Here is a 23,620-nt window from a genome sequence, read left to right as displayed (position 1 = left end):
CAGACACACACCAGCCATGTGATGTGGGGAGTTTCCATGGGCTCAAGGGAAGCTGTAGTATGGGGAGAAAACTTGCAGGCTGGTGTATGGCCATAGAGGCCACTTCTCTGGAGTTTTCCACTGGTCAGACAGGGTCCGCAGGCACAAAAGCTATGGTGTGGGCCCCCAGGGCCCCAAGATTGCCCTGTAAGCAGGTGTGGCCAGGCTGGGCCCTGGGAGAGGCTAGCAGACCAAAGAGTGCTCAGGTTGGACCAGCCTTGTCTGATATGCAAGACTGCCCGCAGAGGTCAGGTCTGACAATAGGGACTTTGTCATTTATTGTGTTGGACATACTATGGATCTTTTCAAATTAGAGGTCAGCGTTCTTAATTTCAGAGAGATTGTATTATTATCTCTTTGGTAATGGCCTCCCTGCCGTTTTCTCTACTCTCTTCTTCTGTAATTCCTGACACTTCAATATTCTATCTCTGGATTTATCTTCTAATCTTCCTAATTTTTAAATTTTATACCTCTTTATATTTTTGCTACATTTTCTGGAAAAGTATCTTGACATATCTTTTGGCACTTCTATTGATGGGTTTTTTTAGTCATCAATTTTTTTAATCTGGAAAAGATCCTATTTGTTCTCCGAATGTCCTTTTCACAGAATTCAACTGTTTCCTGGATACACCATTTTCCCTGATTTCTATGAATATATTTGTTATATTACTAATACATGTTTTATCTGAAGTTTTATTTTGTTCTTGAAATTGTCTGTTTCTTCTAGGTTCCTTTTATCTGTGTGACTATTTGGTTTTTCTTTCACAAGGAAATGTTCCCTGAATGCCTGAAATCCTTAGCCATCTGCTCATACCATTACAATATGCACTTAAAAAGCCACCTGGATGCTCTATGTATATGGATGGCGCTGATTAATAGGACAATCTCACTGTGCAGTGATGAGGTGGCAAACAGGTCTATTAATTAGGACTTACATCCCCATGTACCAGCATCTGAAGCTTTTTCCTCGGCCTGCTCCATTTCTTATGAAAAAAAAAAAATGTAATCTCTGAGGATCCTGGCTCCTAGCCAAAATCTTATGTGTCATCTTTCAGGCCCAATCATAGGTCATTACAAAGGCTTTATTGGAAAGGTGTCAAAGGCTTTACTGGACAGGTCTCACGGTTCTGCACTAAAGTTGGTACACAGCCAGCATGTCGCAGTCTCTGTCAGGTGTTACAATCAAGGAGTCAGGCCACCTAGACCAGCCATGCTCTTAGGCATATCTGCATCCTTAGCCCAGACCCCTCCATTCTGAGGTCTCTTTGTTGGGCGGGGGGGCTAGCCAAGGTCTCTTTCAGGCAACTCTTCCAAGACCACCTTATTTGGAAGCCTTGAAGTCACGTTTCTCCACTGTGACTCAGTATTCACTGCTTTTCCATTCCTAGCCACTGCCCTGCCCTCTCTCTCCAAGCTGGGTCTGTAAGACAGCTGGAGTCTTTTGTTTAGGGATCCCTGAGCAATGAGATGATCCCCACTTCTAAGTTGATCCACCTGACCCTCACCCAACATGGCTCCATGGGGAAAAATGGAACACAGAGGGAGCCAAACCTTTATCCTTTCTGATCTCTTGCATATACTAATGTAGTAAGTGCTAAAAGGCTTGGCTGTTTTCATTTTGGCTTGTTGTCTTAATCAGCTACTCAAATGCAGCTCAGCTTTCTCCAGTTCAGCCAAGCTCTGTGCAATCTCCTGCCAGCGTCTTGGAATTCTAGGAGTAAGAGTGGAAAAAGAACTGGAGGTCCCACCATTCAGCAAGCTGAATCCTCATGTTTCCAGCCCCATGTCTTACTCTCAGTCTTCTCTGATGTCCATGACTCTGCATCCCCTCTGACTCAGTTCTTCCTCTGAGTTAGGCATTTTTCTCCCCACCACTCCACTAAAACATTGTTGTCAAGATCATCAATCACATCCGTGCTGCCAAATACAGTGGTCAATCTTCACAACCCATTTTATACACCTCTCAGCAGCATTTGATAAGCACGGTTAGCCTCTCTTTCTCCCCAAAGTAGAATCTTCTCTCAGCTTCCTTAACCCACACTCTCCTAGTTACACTCCCACATCACTAGGCATTAGTTTGGTCTCATTTATGTAATACTCTTCCTCTCCTCAATCACTAAAACATGGAGTATTCCATTTTTACTCAAAACCTTTCAATGGCTTCCCATTTCATTAACAATAAAAACAAAAATCTTTTTTTTTTGAGATGGAGTCTGGCTCTGTCACCCAGGCTAGAGTGCAGTGGCGTAATCTCCCCTACTGCAACTTCCACCTCTCGGGTTCAAATGATTCTCCTGCCTCAGCCTCCCAAGCAGCTGGAATTACAGGAGCCTGCTACCACGCCCAGCTAATCTTTGTATTTTTAGTAGAGACAGGATTTCACTGTGTTGGCCAGGCTGGTATTGAACTCCTGACGTCATGATCCACCCACCTCAGGCTCCCAAAGTCTGGAATTACAAGCATGGGCCACTGTGCCCAGCCAAAAACAAAAATCTCAATTATGATCTCCAAGGTCCTACATGTTCTTGCCTTACACTACCTCTCTACCACTATTATCTCTTAATCATTGCTGTCCAGCCTCACTGGCTTTCTCACTTTAACTCAAGCAAGAGACAAGGTTTGGGGCCCAAAATCCCTATGTAAGCCTGAACCTTCAAAGAGCTACTCTCACAAGGTAGGCTGAAAAAAATGTACCCCCTTATAAAGAAATTATGACATAGATGCTTATCTATTTTGGCCAAGATTCTGATAGAGAAGGACAAAAAAAATCTGCCTTGTTAAAGATATGAAGTTCTAATCTACTACATGTCCAGTTTAGGAAACCCCAATTCAATAGCTAAATAAGTGAATAAACAAGTAAGCAAGCTGGGAATAATAATTCTCCAAGGGAAACCTAAGCAAATTAAACTCTTTCTGAATTCACATACAAAAAATAAACCACATAGGTTTTTCATAGGTAATGTCCTACCAATCATAAGATCAGAATCTAGAATTACATAAGAACACAAGAAAACCAACTACCATAAGCAAAAATAGAAGGATTTTAAAGAATTAGATCTCTAAGAAATTCATTAGAGAATCATCATTGAAGACTATAAACATTTAAAATTACAATATTGAATCAAATATATGTGAAAGAAAAAACTCAGAAAAACACCATATAGGTTGGCAAAAGTACTAAACAATACTTCCAGATATGAAAAATATAGTCATTAAAATAGCAAATAACAGTAATATTATAAAGTCCCATAATCTTATAAAGTCCCAAATCTTATAAATTCTTTGGATGGGTCAAATAGCAGATTAGACAAAGCTGAAGATAGAAATAGTGAAATACCTAAATTGATGGTAGGCCTGAAGAAATTACTCCAAATATAATGCAAAGAGGATAGAAATATAAGATAGAAGGAGAGAGACATTAAGCATATGAGAAAGTCTAGAGTAAGCCTTTTTGGGGGAAGTGGAGAGAAGAATTTGAAAAGATAATTAAGAATTTTCTAGAAAGATGTGAACCCTTAGATTAAGATTCCCAGTGAGTCCCAAGCAGCATAAAGAGAAGTAAATCCACACCTAGGCACAGTACAGAACACCCCAAGAGATATAAAATGAGTCACAGATTTCTTGTATTCACAATAGAATGAACGCTGGTACTTTTTTCCTGCACTAAAGAACAATAAAAGAAGTCCAGGGTTTGGCTGGAAAGAACATGAACTTGACATGGGACATTTTGCTTTGGGAAATCTCTGGCTGTCAGAAGTAGGGGCCAAGAAGTCTCTTATGGAAAAATCTTCGTTCATATTATTTGTCTAAGGCAGGGTTTCCTAACCACTGCACTATTGACATTTTGAGCTGAATAATTCTTTGTTGTGGGGAGCTGCACTGTAACATGTTGACAGCATCTCTGGTCTCTACCTACTAAATGCCATTTAGCACTCCTCCTAATTGTGAAAAACAAAAACCAGATATCCTCTAGAATACAAACTCACCTCTAGTTGAGAACCACTGGTCTAAGAGAAGATGGTGATTTGTTATATATAATATCTACTGAGAAGCTACAGGGTTGTTTTTTTTAATGTTCTCACAAATACATTGAGAAACTAAGTCTCTTCCAAAGCCCTTCTTACCTCCAAGGCCATTCTCTCTGGTCTTGAGATACAGTGTACTTCATTTGACAGCTCTCTTGGCCTTCTTGGAGATTTTCTGATCCATTAGCCTGGAATAAATAAGAAATTGACTTTCATAGTCCCAAAAATTCCTCCCTGAATCTCTATGTCACTATATTTGAACAGCAGCAGAACAGTCATTCAGAATTCAATGGTTCCTTGTAACTTGTAAAGTATCTTAAATATACTATAATAACCATAAATATTGTATTCTCTCAAGTCAAAAAGAGGGTCATTCAAAGATAACCCGTGATTTGTGGTGATTTCAATGCTTGAGGAAAAAACAGGCTAATTGTTTCTTCCCCTCTCTTGAGGGTTGATTCTGTACATTGAAATAATGAAAAGCTTTGAATCCACTGAGGGCTTAGAGAGTAACCCTAAGTCCGTTCTTTGCTATAAGGGGTAGTGCTTAGAGCAATGGCTTCCAAATTGACTGGATGTCTCAGAATCACCTGGAAGAGCTTTTTCAAAACAGAAACTCTTCAGTTTCTACACTGAAAATTAGGTCTGGGGTGGGCTTCCAAAATCTATATATTTTTTAAAACTCCCCATATATACTGCCAGGTTTCAGAACTACTTTAAAAAATCGACATGCCTACTCAGGTGAATAACTAATCAGCTTCATTATTGACATGGCCCTAAAGTAATGATTTTCTGTGTCATAAGTTAGAGTTGTTGCTAAAGATGTCAGCATATTCCTAAATAATTCGTGGGTCAAAGAGAGTATTAAATATAGAAACTTCCAACTGCAAGTATAGAAACAGAATAGAAAGTCCACAAAAAGATCCACAAAATACACTCAATTGACTTTCAACAAAGCCACCAAAATAATTCTATAGGGAATGGACAGTCTTCTCTACAAATGGTATTGGAACAACTGAACAATTGGATAACCAAATGGGAAAAAAAAGTGAACCCTGACCTCTCCTTCATACCACTTCATACCAAACACAAAAATTAATTTGGGATGAATGATGGGATCAAACACGAAGCTAAAACTCTAAAGCTGTAAGAAGAAAACAGAAATTTACAATAGTCAGGTAGGTAACGATTTCTTAAGTAAAAATCAAAGAGCACTAACTATAGAAGAAAAAGTAATAAAAATGAACTGCATTAAAACTACAATCTTCTATTCTTCAAAAGACACTGTAAAAAAAAAGATAAACCACAGACTAGAAGAAAATATTTACAATACATAAATCTGACAACTTATATCCAGAATATGTGAAGAACGCTTACAACTCAAATAACAAAGAAAACAGACAACCCATTTTTTTAATGGACAAAAGACTGAACTAACTTTTCACCCCACAAAAGTATGTGAATGGCCAATTAGCACACAAAAAGATGTTCAATATTATTAATATCCGTCAAGAAAATACAAATTAAAAACACATGATTTGCTACTTTGTACCCAATAAAGTTGCTAAAACCTAAAAGATTGACAATACCAATTATGAACAAGAATAATCCCAGCACTTTGGGAGGCTGAGGCGGGTGGATCACGAGGTCAAGAGATCAAGACCATCCTGGTCAACTTGGTGAAACCCCGTCTCTACTAAAAATACAAAGAATTAGCTGGGCATGGTGGTGCGTGCCTGTAATCCCAGCTACTCAGGAGGTTGAGGCAGGAGAATTTCCTGAACCCAGGAGGCAGAGGTTGCGGTGAGCCAAGATCGTGCCATTGCACTCCAGCCTGGGTAACAAGAGCGAAACTCCGTCTCAAAAAAAAAAAAAAAAAAAAGAATGTGGAACAACTGGAAGTCGCATGCATTTCTGCACGGAATATACTATGGTACAAACACTAGAAAACAGTTTGGCAGCAGCTGATACACTTAACCATACCCCTTGGCCCAGAAATTCCACTAAATATATACCCCCCCAAAATGAAAACGTCCACAGAAAGATGATTTTTAAAGGAATTTCTATAGCAAATTTATGCATAATAGCCAAAAACTGGGACCAACCCAAAAGTTCATCTAGAGACAGGATAACAAGTTGTGGTATAGTCATACCATGGAATTCTACTCAGCAATTAAAAAAAAGTGAATGAACTGCTGATATAAGCAACACTATGGATTAATCCAATTATCACTATGTTCAGGGAAAGAATGCAGACACAAAAGAGCACATACTATAAGATTTCACATACACAAAGCCCAATAATCAATGAAATGAATCTGTGGGGACAGAAATCAGCAGCGGTTGTCCATGAGGAGTGGGAACTGACTGAAAGGTGACATGAGATCATTTGGGGTAGTGAAAGAGTCCTGTGTCTTGGGTGGTATGTTGGTTACACCGACATATGCATTTGTCAAAACTCATCAAATTGTACAACTAACATGCATTTCACTCAGTATAAATTTTATTTTATTAAAAAGTTCATCTAATTGTACCCCTAAGATATGTATATTTCATTGCTTTGATTCATGTATACTTATTTACTGATTTATTTATACTTATTTATTACAAAAGCTTAAAAATGCAGTTATAGGCTATTAAATCTGCAAATACAGCAAAATCTACAAATCAAAATTATATGAGGACAAATATATTCAGAAGGAATTTTATATCCTTAAATACATTTATTTTTTAAAATAGAAAATAAAAATAACTTTGAAAAATGGTAAAAAACAAGAAACATAAGAGATCAAGAGAAATTATTAGAAAACAAAAAAAGATTTGATAAATACATCTAAGAGTTAATTTCTTTGCAAATATCAATAAAATGGACAAACCTCTTGCAGGTTTAAGCAACAGAAAACATTTAAATCATTAAAAGCAATAATTAGGCTTTATTCACAGATATAAAAGTATGTTATAATGGCATAAGAAATTTAAAAACAGTAACCTAAGCTAAAAATTCTAAAAATAAGGATGAGACACATAATTTTCTAAAAACATATAAACTTCCAAAAGTGACTTGAGAAAATAGTTCATCTGGATATCAATAATCATGGGAGAAGTTGAATTTTTTGCCTAAGAACTCCAAAAGCTGATTCATGTCCAGACAATTTTACAAGTGAGCCCTACTAAAGCTTCAAGGAAAGATAATTAACATGCAATTTAAGTTGTTCCAGAGCAGAGAAAAAGATGGCACACTTCCAATTCCTTTTCCCAAACCACCAATACTCTAATACCAAAGCCCACACACAAATACAGCACAAAAAAGGAAATCACAAACTAATCTCACTATTAATATAAATAACATGCTAATCCACTAGCATGTTAAATACACCAGTCAATTAATTAGTCACATCAATACCTCTGAAGATTAAAAATAATATTTTAATAATTGCAAAGATTAGCAATAATTAAAATGAATGCAATATTAAAATAAATACAAAAGCCTCCTGAAAATAGCAGAAAATTTTCTTAATGTAATAGAGAATAGTTACCGCATATTGATAGCCAATATTATGGTTAATGATAAAATATAGGGTGCATTCTCATTAAATTCAGGAAGAACAGTGTGCTTATTACTGTGTTGCATTGTTCTGTAAGTTACAGCCAATGTAATAAAGGACAATAATTTTTTTAATTGATAATTAGTTTTTTAATTATTATGGATACATAATAGTTGTACACATTTTTGTAGTACATGTGATATACTGATACATGCATACAATGTGTAATGATCAAATCAGGATAATTAAGATATCTATCACCTCAAGCATTTATCATTTCTTTGTGTGAGAAACATTCTAATTTTATTCTTTTAGCTATTTTAAATACACAATAAATTATTGTTAAATAGGGACAAATTTATCTCTATTTTCAAGTAATTCTTCTCCATATGGAAAAACCTAGGTAAATAAAATGAAAATGTACCAGTAGAAGTCAGTAAGATAATTAGTTTAAAAAGATACCAAAGTCAACAATATAGATACAGATATTGACATTGATACAGATATAGATATAGACATAGATCTCAACAGTAGTCACCTGAGAAATTTAACAGGAAAAAAGTTCCATCTTCAACAATAATCAGAAACAATGCAATACATAAGAAACATCCTAATAAGAAATGCAAACTCCTTATATAATGAAAACTACCAAACTTCACTGAGGCCCAAAAAAGAAAACCTATTTATTAGTATGTTTAATAACATAAACATAAGGCAAGTTAAGTAAAGATGCCAATGAAATGCTTAAGAAATAAACTCAATGATTTCAATGTTCGTTTGAAAGAATAAACAAGCTATAACTGAGTAATTATTTTAAAAGACGCTTAATAGCATAATAAAAGATGTGTAATATCTTTGTGTTTTACTAAATAGAGTTACAGATTGCTTAAGGACAAGGATATATTCTGAGAAATGCATTATTAAGCGATTTTGCTGTTGTGCAAGAGTGTGCTTACCCAAATGTAGATGGCATAGCCTACCACACTCCTAAGCTATATGGTACTGCCTATTGCTCCTAGGCTACAAACCTGTACAGCATTTATTGTATTGAATAGTATAGCCAATTGTAACACAATAATAAATATTTGTGTATTTAAACATATTTAAATGTAGAAAAAGTACAGTAAAAAACATACTATAAAAGATAAACAATGGTACACCTGTATAGGGTACTTACCATAAATGGAGCTTACAGGACTAGAAGTTGCTCTGACTGAGCCAGTGAGTGGTGAGTAGATGCGAAGGCCTAGGACGTTACTGTACACTATTATAGAGTCTATAAACATTTGCACTTGCTGTACAAAAATACTTTAAAGAGCTTTTTTCTAATTTTAAATTTTGCTAAAAATTAAGACACACACACACACATTACTCTAGGCCTACACAGGGTCAGGATCATCAATATCACTGTCTGCCACCTTCACATCCTGTCTGACTGTGAAGTGTGCAGTGGCAGAAACATGGGGGGAGTGCTTGTGTCATCCCTCTCCCAACCCCTGGCTGTCATCTCCTGTGATAACAATGCCCTCTTCTGGAATACCTCCTGAAGAACCTGCTTGAGCCTGTTTTAGTCAGTAGAAAAAGTATATTCTGAAGTAACGATAAAAAGTATCATACAGTAAATACGTACACAAGTAACATAATGATTTATTACCATTATCAATAATGTACCATACATAATTGTATATGCTATACTTTCATATGACTGGAGCACAATAGATTTGTTTACATCCGCGTCAGCACAAAGACGTAAGTAACATTACACTACAATGTTAAGACAGCTACTCTATCACTAGGCTGTAGGAATTTTTCGGCTCCATTATCATCTTACGAGACCACCATCACATTATGGTCCACTGTTCATCAAAACATCATTGTGCAGTAGGTCAATACCAAAATGTACTATAAAGATGCACATATTAGAATAATTGGGTATCGTAACAGGGATGGAAAATCAAGAATCAGGACCAATTACATATAACAACTACTTCTATGATAAAAAAGAAAAAAAAACCTTGAGGCGGTGGAACAAAATAGCCAAATGGAAGCCTCCTGTGATCCTCCCCACTGCAGGAACAACAAATTGAACAACTATCCATACAACAAAGAACCAAAAATCAGCTGAGGGATCACAGTACCTGGCTTTAACATCATATTAAGGAAAGAGAAACTGAAGAGGGTAGGAAAGACAGTCTTGAATTGTCTATGCCACCCCTTCCCCAGCAGCAGTGGTATGGCATGGAGAGAAAAATCTGTGCACTTGGGGGAGGGAGAGCACAGTGATTGCAGAACATCACATTGGAATTAGGTCCTGCCCTGTCACAGAGGAAAGCAACATGGGGCAGAACTCAGCTGGCACCCACAGAGGGAGCATTTAGACCAGCCCTACTGAGAGGCAAATTGTCCATCCCAGAAGTCAGAACCTGAGTTCCAGCAAGACCCACCACCATGGGCTAAAAAGCTCTGGGGTCCTAAATCAACTTGAAAGGCAGTCTAGACCACAAGGATTGCAACTCCTGGGCAATTCCTGGTGTCAGCTGGCTTGGAGCCAGCTGATTTGAGGTGCATATGACCAAGTGAGATACCAGCTGCTGTGGCCAGGGGAGTGCTTGTGTCATCTCTCTCCAAACCCCAGGCAGTGCAGCTGGATTCATCATAAGATGAGTCCAGGAGAGCTTTCTTCCTTGTACTCAAGGAGTGGAGAGGGACGAGTAAGGACTTTGTCTTGCAACTTGGAAACCAGATGAGCCACAGTAGGATAGGGCACCAGGCAGAGTCCTACAGCCTCCATTCCAGGCCCCAGCTCCCAGATATTTCTAAACACACCCTGAGGAAGAAGGGAACCCCTTGTGTTAAAGTGAAAACTCTAGTCCTGGTGAAATTAATTGCCTGCTAACTAAAGACCCCTTTGGCCCTGAATAAGCTAATAGTAGCCAGGTAGTACTCACTTCGGGCCTTGGGTGAGACTCAGAGCTATGCTGGCTTCAGCTGTGACCCAGCACACTCTCAGCTCTGGTGGCTCTAGGAAGCGACTGCCTCTGCTAGAGGAAAGAAGGAAAAGTAAAGTGGACTTTGTCTTGCAGCTTGGGTACCAACTTGGCCACAGTGGGGCAGAGCACCAAGTGGGCTCCTGGGGTAGGGGTGGCCACAAGGAGAGACCCTTCTGCTTGAGGAAAAATTAGAGAAGACTTTTGTCTTGTGGCTTGGGTCCAGTTCAGCCACAGTAAAATACAGCACTAGGTGGATGCCTAAAGTTCTCAACTGTAGGCCCTGGTCCTTGAATGACATCTCTGGACCCACCAGCTGCCAGAGAGAACTCACTGCCCTGTAAGGAAGAAAATAAGCCTGGCTGGATTGCCCACCTGCTGGTTGTGGAAGTTCTTGAGCCTTGAGTAAACATAGGCAGTAGCCAGGCAGTGGTCACTGCAGGTCTTGGATGACCCAGTGTTGTGCTGGCTTCAGGTCTGACCCAGCACTGTCCCATGGGTCGTCACCACAGGGGTACTTGTGTCACCCCTTCCCCAGCTCCAGGCAGCTCACCATAGAGACAGGGAATTTTGTTCATTGGGGGAAAGTAAGGGTAGAAAGCAAAAATGTCTGCCTTGTAGTCCAGAGAATTCTCCCAGATCTCACCCAAAACCACCAAGGTGGTACCTCTGAGTCTACAACAGCCATGGTATTACTGGGCTTAGGGTGTGCCCTAAAGCTGATATGGCTGCAGTGACCAAAGACCTAGATCACAACACGTAAGTCCCTTTGAGTATGTGGAAAGCCTTCCTGGGAAGGACAGGTGCAAACAAGCAAAGACCATGAAGACTACAATAAATACCTAACTCTTCAATGCCCAGACACCAAAGAACATCTGCAGGCATTGAGAACATTCAGGAAAATATTAACTTACTAAATGAACTAAATACGCCAGTAACAAATCTCAGAAAGGAAGAGACATATGACCTTTCAGACAGAGAATTCAAAATGGCTGTTTTAAGGAAGCTCAACGAAATCCAAGATAACAGAGAAGAAAGTCAGAATCATATCAGATAAATTTAACAAAGAGATTGAAACAATTTAAAAGAACATCGCAGAAATTCTGGTGCTGAATAGGAAATTGGTCTATTGAATGATGCATCATAGTCTCTCAGTAGCAAAATGATTAAGCAGAAGAAAGAAGAATTAGTAAGTTCGAATACAGGCTATTTGAAAACACACAGTCACAGGAGACAAAAAAATAATAAAAAAGAAGGAAGAGCTAGAAAATAGTCTCAAAAGAGCAAATCTAAGAGGTATTTGCCTTAAAGAGGAGGTGAATAAAGAAATAGGGATAGAAAGTTTATTCAAAGGGATAACAACAAAGAATTTCCCAAACCTAGGGAATATATCAATATTCAAGGACAAGGAGGTTATAGGATACCAAGCAAATTTGGTATCTTTGGTATCTTGACCAAGCAGTCAAAGAAGACTACCTCAAGGCATTTAAAAATCAAACTCCCAAAGGTCAAGGATTAAAAAATGACCATAAAAGCAGCACAAGAGAAGAAACAAGTAACGTACTATAGAGCTCTAATATGTCTGGCAACAGACTTCTCAGTGGAGACCTTACAAGCCAAGAGTAAGTGGCATGACACATTCAAAATGCTGAAGGAAAGAACTTTCACCATAGAAAAGTATATCCAGAAAAAATATCCTTCAACTATGAAGGAGAAACTAAGACTTTTCCAAACAAAAGCTGAAGGATTTTATCAACAGCAGACCTGCCCTATGAGAAATAATAGAGTTCTTCAGTCTGAAAAAAAAGAAGGTAAATGAGAAATATGAAATCATTTTAAGGTATTCACTAATAATAGCAAATACACAGAAAAATACAGAATATTATAACATTATAATTGTAGTGTGTAAACTATATCTTGATTAAAAAGACTAAATGATGAACCAATAAGAATAATAACTACAACTTTCCAAACATAGACAGTATAAGATAAAATAAAAACAATAAAAAGTTAAAAAGCTAGGAGATAAAGTGTAGTGTGCACATTCGTTTACTCTTTGCTTGTTATTTTGTTATTTGCACAATCACTCTTAAGTTGTCATCAGTTTAAAATAATGGGTTATATTATTTGAAACCTCCCAGTAATGAATCAAAAAACATACAACAGATACACAAAAAATAAAAAGGAAGAAGTTAAAACATACCACCTGAGAAAAATCACTTTCACTAAAAGGAAGACAGGGAGAAGGGAAAGAAGAAAGAGAAGACCGGAAAACAACCAGAAAATAAATAACAAAATGGCAGGATTAAGCTCTTGCTTGTCAATAATAACATCAAATGTAAATGGACTAAATTCTTCAATCAAAAGGAATAAAGCGGCTGAAAGGATAGAAATAAAAAGACCAAATAATCTGTTGCTTATAAGAAACATACTTCCCCATAAGACATACATAGACTGAAAATAAAGGGATGGAAAATGACATTTCATGCTAATGGAAACCAATGAAGTTTATAAGAATAGCATGAGTAGTGATACTTACATCAGACAATATAGATTTCAAGACAAAAACGGTAAAAAGCAACCAAGAAGGGCATTATATAATAATAAAGTGGTCAATTCAGAAAGAGGATGAAACAACTGTGAATATATACGTACTCAACATTGGAGCACCCAGATATGTATAACAAATATTATTAGACCTAAAGAGAGCAATAGATCCCAATACAATAACAGTTGGAAAATTTAACACCTCAATTTCAGTATTGGACAGATCATCTAGACAGAAAATCAACAAAGAAACATTGGAACCTAATCTGCACTAAAGTTCAAATTGATGTAATAGATATTTAGAGAACATTTCATCCAATGCCTGCAGAATACACATTCTTCTCAGCACATGAATAATTCTCAAAGATAGACCATATGTTAGGCCACAAAAATGTCTTTACAGATTTTTTTTAAACTGAAATTATATCAACTATCTTTCTGAAAACAATGGAATAAAACTACAAATCAATAACAAGAGGGATTTTTGGAAACCATACCAATACAGGAAAATTAAACAATACGCTCTTAATTGACAAAGCTTTAGGTCAACTAACCAAGAAGAAAAGAGAGAAAACCCAAATAAATAAATCAAAGAAGAAAAAGGAGACATTGTATCCAAAACTATATGAATTCAAAGGATCATTAGAGGCTGCTATCAGCAACTACATGCCAATAAGTTGGAAAACCTAGAAGTAACTAATAAATTCCTAGACACAAAACCTGCCAATATTAAGCCTTGAAGAAATCCAAAACCTGAACAGACCAATAAGCCATAATAAAAAGTCTCCCAGCAAAGAAAAGCATAAGACCTGATTGCTTCATTGCTGAATTCTTCCAAATGTGTAAAGAACAAATAGCAATCTTACTCATACTATTCCAAAAACTAAAGGAGGTGAGAATACTTCCAAACTCATTCTATGAAGGCCATTTACCCTGATACCAAAACCCGACAGTAACATATCAAAAAAGGAAAACTAAAGGTCAATATCACCAAGAAACATTAATGCAAAAATCCTCAACAAAATACTAGCAAATCAAATTCAGCAACACATTAAATGATCATTCATCATGACCAAGTGAGATTTATCCCAGGCATGCAGGGATGGCTCAATGTACACAAATCAATGTAATACATCATATCACATATAAAACCATACTTCAATTAATGCTGAAAAAGCATTTGATAAAATTCAACATCTCTTCATCATAAAAACCCTAAAAAACCCGGGTATAGAAGGAACAGACCTCAACACAATAAAAGTAATGTGTCACAGACCCATAGCTAGTATCATACTGAATGGTGAAAATCTAAAAAGCCTTTTCTCTAAGATCTGGAACAAGGCGAGCATGCCCAGTTTTATCACTGTTGTTCCACATAGGATGGGAAGTCCTAGCTAGAACAATCAGAAAAGAGAAGCAAACTAAAAAGGAAAATTTCTAGCAATTAGAAAGGAAGAAGTCATCTCCTTGTTTGCAGATGACATGAGCTTGTATTTGGAAAAACCTAAAGACTCCATCAAAAAACTATAGAACTGATTAAAAAAAATTCAGTAAACTTGCAGGATACACAAATCAGGAGCATCTCTATTACCAACAATGAACAATCTGAAAAAGAAATCAAGGAAGTAATTCAATTTATAATAGTTGTAAATAAAATTAAATACCTAGGAATAAATTTAACCAAAGAAGTGAAAGCTCTCTATAATGAAAACTATAAAACACTGATGCAAGAATTTTTTTTTGGAGAAAGAAAAAGAGGGAAAAAGAGGAAAAAAAGAAGGAAAAAGAGAAAAAGAGGGAAAAAGAAATATTACTTCATTCCTAAAATAGGTATCAATAATGGCCGATCAATATCAGAAAAAAATGAAGAATTTTTTTCCACAAAAAGGAAAAGACATTCCATATTCATGGATTGGTAGAATGAATATTGTTAAAATGTCCATACCACCCAAAGCAATCTTCAGACTCAATGCAATTTCTTTCAAAATACCAAAAACATCCTTCACAGAAATAGAAAAAACAATCCTAAAATTTATAGAGAACCACAAAGAAGACCCAGACTAGCCAAAGCTATCATGAGCAAAAAGAACAGAACTGGAGAAATCACATTGCCTGACTTCAAGTTGTGCTACTGAGCTATTGTAAACAAGACAGCATAGTACTGGCAGAACAAGAAACACAAAAACCAACAGAACAGAACAGAGAACCCAGAAACAAATCTGTACATCTTCAATGATCTCATTTTTGACAAAGGTACCAAGAACATACACTGGGGAAAAGGCAGTTTCTTCAAAAAATGATGCTAGGAAAACTGGATATCTCTCACCATATCTCTTTCATCATAAACAAGCATCAAATCAAAATGGATTAAACACTTAAGGCCTCAAACTATGAAACTACTAGAAGAAAATATTGGAGAAACTCTCCAGGACATTGGGGTAGTCATGAATTTCTTGAGTAATACCCCATAATCACAGGCAACCAAAGCAAAAATGGACAAATGGGATATCAAGTTACAAAGCTTCTGTACAGCAAAGGAAACAATCCACAAAATGAAGAGACAACTCACAAAATGGAAGACAATATTTGCAACCTACTCATCTGACAAGGGATTGATAACCAGAATATATAAGGAGCTCAAACAACTCTATAGGAAAATATATAATAATCCAACTTAAAAATGGGCAAAAGATTTAAACAGACATTTCTACAAAGAAGACATACAAATGGCAAATGGGTATATGAAAACCCATTGATCATCAGAGAAATGCAAATCTAAATTACAATGAGATATGATCTTACCCCAATTATAATAAAATGGCTTTTATCCAAAAGACAGGCAATAACAAATGCTGGTGAGAATGTGGAGAAAAAGGAACCCTTGTACACTCTTGGTGGGAATGTAAATTAGTATAACCACTATGAAGAACAGTTTGGCAGTTCCTCAAAAAACCAAAAATAGAATTATCATACAACCCTGCATTTCCACTGCTACATATATACCCCCCAACAAGGAAATCAGTATATTAAAGATATATCTGCACTCCCATGTTGATTGAAGCACAATAGCCAAAGGTTAGGATCAACCTAAGTATCCATCAACAAATGAATGGATAAAGAAAATGTAGTACATATACACAATGGAGTACTATTTAGCCATAAAGAAGAATGAGGTCCTGTCATTTGCAACAACATGGATGGATCTGGAGGTCATTATATTAAGTGAAATAAGCTAGTCACAGAAAGAAAAACTTCACATGTTCTCACTTACTTGTGACAGCTAAAAACTTAAAACAATTGAACTCATGGAGATAGAGAGTAGAAGAATGGTTACCAGACACAAGGAAGGTTAGTGTGTTTGGGGAGTGGGGATGATTAATGGGTACAAAAATATAGTGGATAAATAAGATTTATTATTTGATAGAGCAACAGGGTGACTATAGTCAACAATAATGTATTGTACGTTTAAAAATAACTAGAATGGCCAGGCGTGGTGGCTCACACCTGTAATCCCAACACTTTGGGAGGCCAATGTAGGAGAATCACTTGAGGTCAGGTGTTCGAGACCAGCTTGGCCAACATGGTGAAACCCTGTTTCTACTAAAAAAAGCATGAAAAATAAAAAGACAAAAATTAGCCAGGCATGATGGTGGGTGCCTGTACATGCAGTATAGCTACTTGCGAGGCTGAGGCAGGAGAATTGCTTGAACTTGGGAGGCAGAGATTATAGTGAGCAGAGATCATGCCACTGCACTCCAGCCTGGGAAACACAGTGAGATGCTGTCTCAAAAAATGAAAATAACTAAAAATATATGATTGAATTGTTTATAACACAAATAAAGGATAAATGCTTGAGGTGATGGATACTCCTTTTACCATGATGTGTTTAATACACATTATATGCCTGTATCAAAATATCTCATATATCCCATAAATATATACCCGTTACATTACCACAAAAATTTGAAATTTTTTTAAAAATGTCATTTTGAATCAAAAGAATCCTCTTTTGGAGGAGAAGAAGAGTTATTCCCATTTATCAGAAAAGAAAACTAAGGATCAAAGTGATAAATTAACTTGCTCTAAGTCACCCAGCTAGTACCCAGCTGGAAAATATTATTAACAGTGACTATGTCTTGGAGATGGAATTATTAATAATTATTTTTCTGCTTTTTAATATTATTATATAAACAAATAGAAATAATATTTTTGAAACACTAAAGAGATATAAATTTCATTTCCCATATGTCATGTTATCACGCAAGTCCCACCTACCTAATCAACAATATTCATCATTTCAGGAGGAAAGAGAAGTGTTGCTCAGATTACATGTTCAAACCAGGATTCTAGCCCACAGAAACAGAAAATATTTGAAAGCTAACTTGGTTTGTTTTTTAGGGAGAATAAAGGGGGTCTCTAATATTCCTTTATATATCATAGATCATAAATCAAGAGAGTCAAGTCTGGCCAACTTGATTAGAATCTTACAAAAAGCCACAGAGTAGACAACTTAAAAAGATATGGCATTCCCACTACCTAGAGAGGAAAAGTGGAAAGCTCTTTGGGCACTGGGAAAACAAGCCCAGAGAGGAGAAAGAAAAAGAGAGAGGGAGAGAGCCTGTGCAGTCATAAAGGAAGTCCTCAATTCTGCCCCCCACCACACCAAACTTAGGGAAAGTGCCATAAAAATACCCCAGACAGTTAGAGGTGGTGTCAAAAGTAAAGGGGGGACTTGAATTTTACTCTCCATTAGGAATTTTGATAACAGAGTAACTTGCAGGATGTATAATTCTATTAGTCAAGTGCAAAGGACTGTAGAGTTGAACAGTACAAAGGGACAGGGGAGGAGTATGGAAGAGGAGTGCTGCTGAGTCACATCAGGTCATCAGCATCAGTAGGAGCCCAGTGAGGGCTCAGTCATCAATGGGACATGATGGAGAACTTTCCCAAGTTCTTCACGGAAGAGCAACCATCTTCCATTTCCCTGGACTAGAAAACAGGCCACAAGCTACATCAACCATAAAAGCATCAATGGTAGATGCAAAGAGAACAGCATCAGACACTCAAAGGTGAGGTAGCATGAGTTACATATCAGCCAGGGTTCAGTGGGAACGAGCAGAGGAAGAGTCCTCTTAGGATGGAACTCTTACTACCACGAGGTGATGCAAGTTTCTTTCTCTGCCCAGAGACCAATCAGGGAAAGAGATGAAAGAAGAAGGGACTGTTATGGCAGAGAGAGGATTCCTCTAAGACTTTCCATTTTACCAACAAAAGAAATGTGGGAGTCATCTGAAAGATACCCTCTTAAACTGTAAGAAACTATAGTCTGGGATGGGAAATTTTACTTTTCCCCTACACCACCACCAACAGGAACAGTATTAAGTCAGACACAGAAAACTTCAAAAACTGTATATCTGAGTTTTAGTTGATTCATTTTAACTATGTTATGTGTGTGCGTGCGTGTGTGTGTGTGTGTGTGTGTGTGTGTGTTTTAAGAACAGCAACTGGGATGATCCACGATGGCCAAATAGGAAGAGGTCTCGAGTGCAGTTTCCAGTGAGAATACAGAGGGTGAGTGATCGCCACATTTCCAGATGAAATTTTACTGCCCACGGACCAGGAGATTCCCAGAAGGAAAAGTGCCACAAGTCTCCAGCACGGCTGTTTCAGCTGGCACAGCGGGTCTCCGCACAAAAACTCACACAAATCTGGGTGCTGTTTCAACTGGTGCCTGGAACGCCTAGGAGACAGAGCCGCCCATTCAACTGAAAAAAAGGGGACTGAAACAGGAAGCCAGGGCATCTGGCTCAGCGGGTCCCTCTCCCACAAAGACCAGCAATCTGAAATGCTCTGGATTGAGAGTTTCACAGCAAGCACAGCTGAACCCAGGAAGGTCCAGCTCTGTGGCAGGGAAGGGTGTCCTTCATTACTGAGGCAGTCCACCACTACCAAGGCAGTCCGCCATTACTGAGGTGGTCTGCCATTACTGAGGCAGTTCTAACTATATCTCTATAAACAAAACCACAAGGAAGTTCACACAGCAGCTGGGCAGAGACCACAGCAGCTCAGCAACATCTCTGCTGGCAAACTGTGGTTAGGCTACCTCCTCGTTGGGCAGGGTATCTCTGAAAAAAGGCAGCAGCGTGTCAGGAACTTGTAAATAAAGCCCCACTTTCCCAGGACAGAGCACCTGGGAAAAAAAGATGGTTATGAGTTCTGCTGCAGCAGACTGAAATGTGCCTGCCCAGCAGCTCTGAACAGAACAATGGAACTCACAGCTCAGCACTTGAGCTCCTATGAGGGACAGACTATCTTCTCAAGCAGCTTGCTGACCCCCATATTTCCAAAGAGACACCTCATAAAGGAGAGCTCAGGCTGACATCTGGCAGGTATCCTGTGAAAAACATAACAGAAGAAGAAACTGGCAGCAACCCTTACTCTTCTGCAGCCACCACAGGTGATCCCCAGGCAAGCAGGGTCTGGAGTGGACCTCCAGCAGTCCTACAGCAGAAGGGCCTGATTGTTAGAAGGAAAACTAAAAAACAGAAAGAAACAACTTTAGCATCAACAAAAAGGATGTCCACTCAGAGACCCCACCTGAAAGTCACCAACTACAAAGATCACAGGTAGATAAATCCACAAAGATGGGAAGAAACCAGTGCAAAAAGGATGAAAACACCCAAAACCAGAACGTCTCTGCTCTTCTAAGGGATCACAACTCCTCCCCAGCAACAGAACGAGGCTGGAGAATGAGTCTGATGAATTGACAATAACAGAATTCATAAAGTGGGTAATAACAAACTTCGCTGAGCTAAAAGAACATGTTCTAACCCAATGCAAAGAAACTAAGAACCTTGAGAAAAGGTTTCATGAAATGCTAATGAGAATAAACAGCTTAGAAAAGAATATAAATGAATTGATGGAACTGAAAAACACAACACAAGAACTTTGCGAAGCATACACAAGTTTCAATAGCCAAATCAACCAAGCAGAAGAAAGGATATCAGAGATTGAAGATCAATTCAATGAAATAAAATGAGAAGGCAAGATTAGAGAAAAAAGAATAAAAAGAAATGAACAAAGCCTCCAAGAAATATAGGATTATGTGAAAAGACCCAATGTATGTTTGATAGGTGCACCTGAATGTGACAGAGAGAATGAATCCAAGCTAAAAAACATGCTTCAGGATATTATCCAAGAGAACATCCCCAACCTAGCAAGGCAGGCCAACATTCAAGTCCAGGAAATATAGAGAACACCACAAAGATATCCCTCGAGAAGAGCAACCCCAAGGCACATAATCATCAGATTCACCAGGGTTGAAATGAAGGAAAAAATGCTAAGGGCAGCCAGAGAGAAAGGTCGGGTTACCCACAAAGGGAAGCTCATCAGACTCACAGTGGATCTCTTGGCAGAAACCCTACAAACCAGAAGAGAGTGGGGGCCAATACTGAACATCCTTAAAGAAAATAACTTCCTTTTTTTTTTTTTTGAGATGGAGTTTCGCTCTTGTTACCCAGGCTGGAATGCAATGGCGCAATCTCAGCTCACTGCAACCTCCGCCTCCTGGGTTCAAGCAATTCTCCCGCCTCAGCCTCCTGAGTAGCTGGGATTACAGGCACGCGCTACCATGCTCAACTAATTTTTTTATTTTTAGTAGAGACAGGGTTTCACCATATTGACCAGGATGGTCTCTATCTCTTGACCTCGTGATCCACCTGCCTTGGCCTCCCAAAGTGCTGGGATTACAGGCTTGAGCCACCACACCCGGCCGAAAATAACTTTCAAACAAGAATTTCATATCCAGCCAAATTAAGCTTCATAAGCAAAGCAGAAAAAAAAATCCTTTATGAACAAGCAATTGTTTAGAGATTTCATCACCACCAGGGCTGCCTTATAAGAGCTCCTGAAAGAAGCACTAAACAGGAAAAGGAACAACCAGTATCAGCCACTCCAAAAATGTACCAAATGGTAAAGACCACCAACACAAGAAGAAACTACATCAACGAATGGGCAAAACAAACAGCTAGCAACAAAATGGAAGGATCTAATTCACACATAACAATATTAACCTTGAATGTAAATAGGCTAAATGCCCCAATCAAAAGACACAGACTGGCAAATTGGATAGAAAGTCAAAACCCATCAGTGTGCTGTGTCCAGGAAACCCATCTCACATGCAAGGATACACGTAGGCTCAAAATAAAGGGATGTAGGAAGATTTAACAAGCTAACATAGGCAAAAAAAAAAAAAAAAAAAAAAAAAAAAAGGAGGAGTTGCAATCCTAGTCTCTGATAAGATGGACTTTAAACCAACAAAGATCAAAAGAGAGAAAGAAGGGCATTACATAATGGTAAAAGGATCAATGCAACAAGAAGAGCTAATGAACCTAAATATATACGCACCCATACATGAGCACCCAGCTACATAAAGTAAGTTCTTAACAACCTACAAAGAGACTTAGACTCCCACACAATAATAGTGAAAAACTTTAACACTCCACTGTCAATATTAGACAGAACAACGAGAAAGAAAATTAATAAAGATATCCAGAACTTGAACTCAGATCCAGACCAAGCAAACCTAATAGACATTTACTGAACTCTCCACCCCAAATCTACAGAATATACATTCTTCTCAGCACCACATCACACCTACTCAAAACTTGACCACATAATTAGAAGTAAATCACTCCTGAGCAAACGCAAAAGAACAGAAATCATACCAAACAGTCTCTCAGACCACTGTGCAATCAAATTAGAACTGAAGATTAACAAAGTAACTCAGAGCCACACAACTTCATGGAAAATGAACAACTGGCTCTTGAATGTCGACTGGATAAACAATGAAATGAAGGCAGAAATAAAGATATTCTTTGAAATCAACGAGAAAGAATACACAATGTACCAGAATCTCTGGGACACATTTAAAGCAGTGTCTAGAGGAAAATTATACCAATAAATGCCCACATCAGAAGCAAGGAAAGATCTAAAACTGACACCCTATCATCAAAATTGAAAGAGCTAGAGAAGCAAGATCAAAAAAACTCAAAAGCTAGCAGAAGACAAGAAAAAACTAAGATCAGAGCAGAGCTGAAGGAGATAGAGGCACAAAAAAACCCTTCAAAAAATCAATAAATCCAGGAGCTGGTTTTTTGAAAAGATGAACAAAATAGACCATTAGCCAGATTAATAAAAAAGAAAAGGGAGAAGAATCAAATAGATGCAATAAAAAACAATAAAGGGGGTATCACCACCGAATCCACAGAAATACAAACTACCATCAGAGATTACTACAAACAACTCAATGCTCATACACCAGTAAACTTGGAAGAAATGGATAAATTCCTGGACACTTGCACCCTCCCAAGCCTAAACCAGGAAGAAGTTGAAACCCTGAATAGACCAATAACAAGGGCTGAAGTTGAGGTAGCAATTCATAGCCTACCAACCAAAGAAGCCCAGGTCCCGATGGGTTCACAGCCAAATTCTACCAGACATACAATGAGGAGCTGGTACCACTCCTTCTGAAACTATTCCAAACAATAAAAAAAGAGGGAATTCTTCCCAAATCATATTATGAGACAAACATCATCCTGACACCAAAACCCAGCAGAGAGACAACAAAAAAGAAAACTTCAGGGCAATATCCATGATGAACATATATGCAAAAATCTTCAATAAAACACTGGCAAACTGAATGCAACAGAATATAAAAAAGCTTATTCATCACGATCAAGTAGGCTTCATCCCAGGGACGTAATGCTGGGTTCAACATAAGCAAGTCTATAAACATACACATAAACAGAACGAAAGACAAAAACCACATAATCATCTCAATAGATGCAGAGAAGGTCTTTGACAAAATTTAACAGCCCTTTATGCTAAAAAATCTCAATAAACTAGGTATTGACGGAACGTATCTCAAAATAATAAAAGCTATTTATGACAAACCAACCGCCAATATCATACTGAATGGGCAAAAACTGGAAGCATTCCCTTTGAAATCTGGCACAAGACAAGAATGCCCTCTCTCACCATTCCTATTCAATATACTACTGGAAGTTCTAGCCAGAGCAATCAGGCAAGAAAAAGAAATAAAGGGTATTCAATTAGGAAAGGAGGAAGTCAAATTGTCTCTATTTGCAGACAACATGATTGTATATTTAGAAGACCCCATTGTCTCAGCCCAAAATCTCCTTAAACTGATAACCAACTTCAGCAAAGCCTAAGGATACAAAATCGACGTGCAGAAATCACAACCATTCCTATACACCAATAACAGACTAAAATCAAGAGTGAACTCCCATTCAGAATTGCTACAGACAGAATAAAACACCTAGGAATACAACTAACAAAGGATGTAAAGGACCTCTTCAAGAAGAACTACGAACCACTGCTCGAGGAAATAAGAGAGGACACAAACAGATGGAAAAACTTTACATGGTCATGGTTAGGAAGAATCAATATTGTGAAA

The 23,620-nt window shown here is 37.9% G+C and overlaps 1 protein-coding gene across 2 annotated transcripts in view; it reads right to left on the bottom strand.

Annotated features, from left to right (window-relative positions):
- Nucleotides 1-23,620, bottom strand: part of NXPE2 (neurexophilin and PC-esterase domain family member 2) — a 225,719-nt gene that overhangs the window by 163,716 nt on the left and 38,383 nt on the right. The window contains exon 3 of one of the 2 annotated variants that reach the window (XM_078339181.1): nt 4,164-4,252. The exons of the other annotated variant lie outside the window; for it this stretch is intronic. Coding sequence (XP_078195307.1) covers nt 4,164-4,175 — 12 coding nt within the window. The 5' untranslated portion in view covers nt 4,176-4,252. The remainder of the gene's footprint in view (nt 1-4,163; nt 4,253-23,620) is intronic. 2 annotated transcript variants of the gene reach the window in all.

The sequence above is a fragment of the Callithrix jacchus genome, chromosome 10 (genome assembly GCF_049354715.1).
Source record: "Callithrix jacchus isolate 240 chromosome 10, calJac240_pri, whole genome shotgun sequence".
In the NCBI taxonomy this organism is placed as follows: domain Eukaryota; kingdom Metazoa; phylum Chordata; class Mammalia; order Primates; family Cebidae; genus Callithrix; species Callithrix jacchus.
Note: the sequence above shows the minus strand (reverse complement) of the source record. Positions and strands in the feature narration are given on the sequence as shown.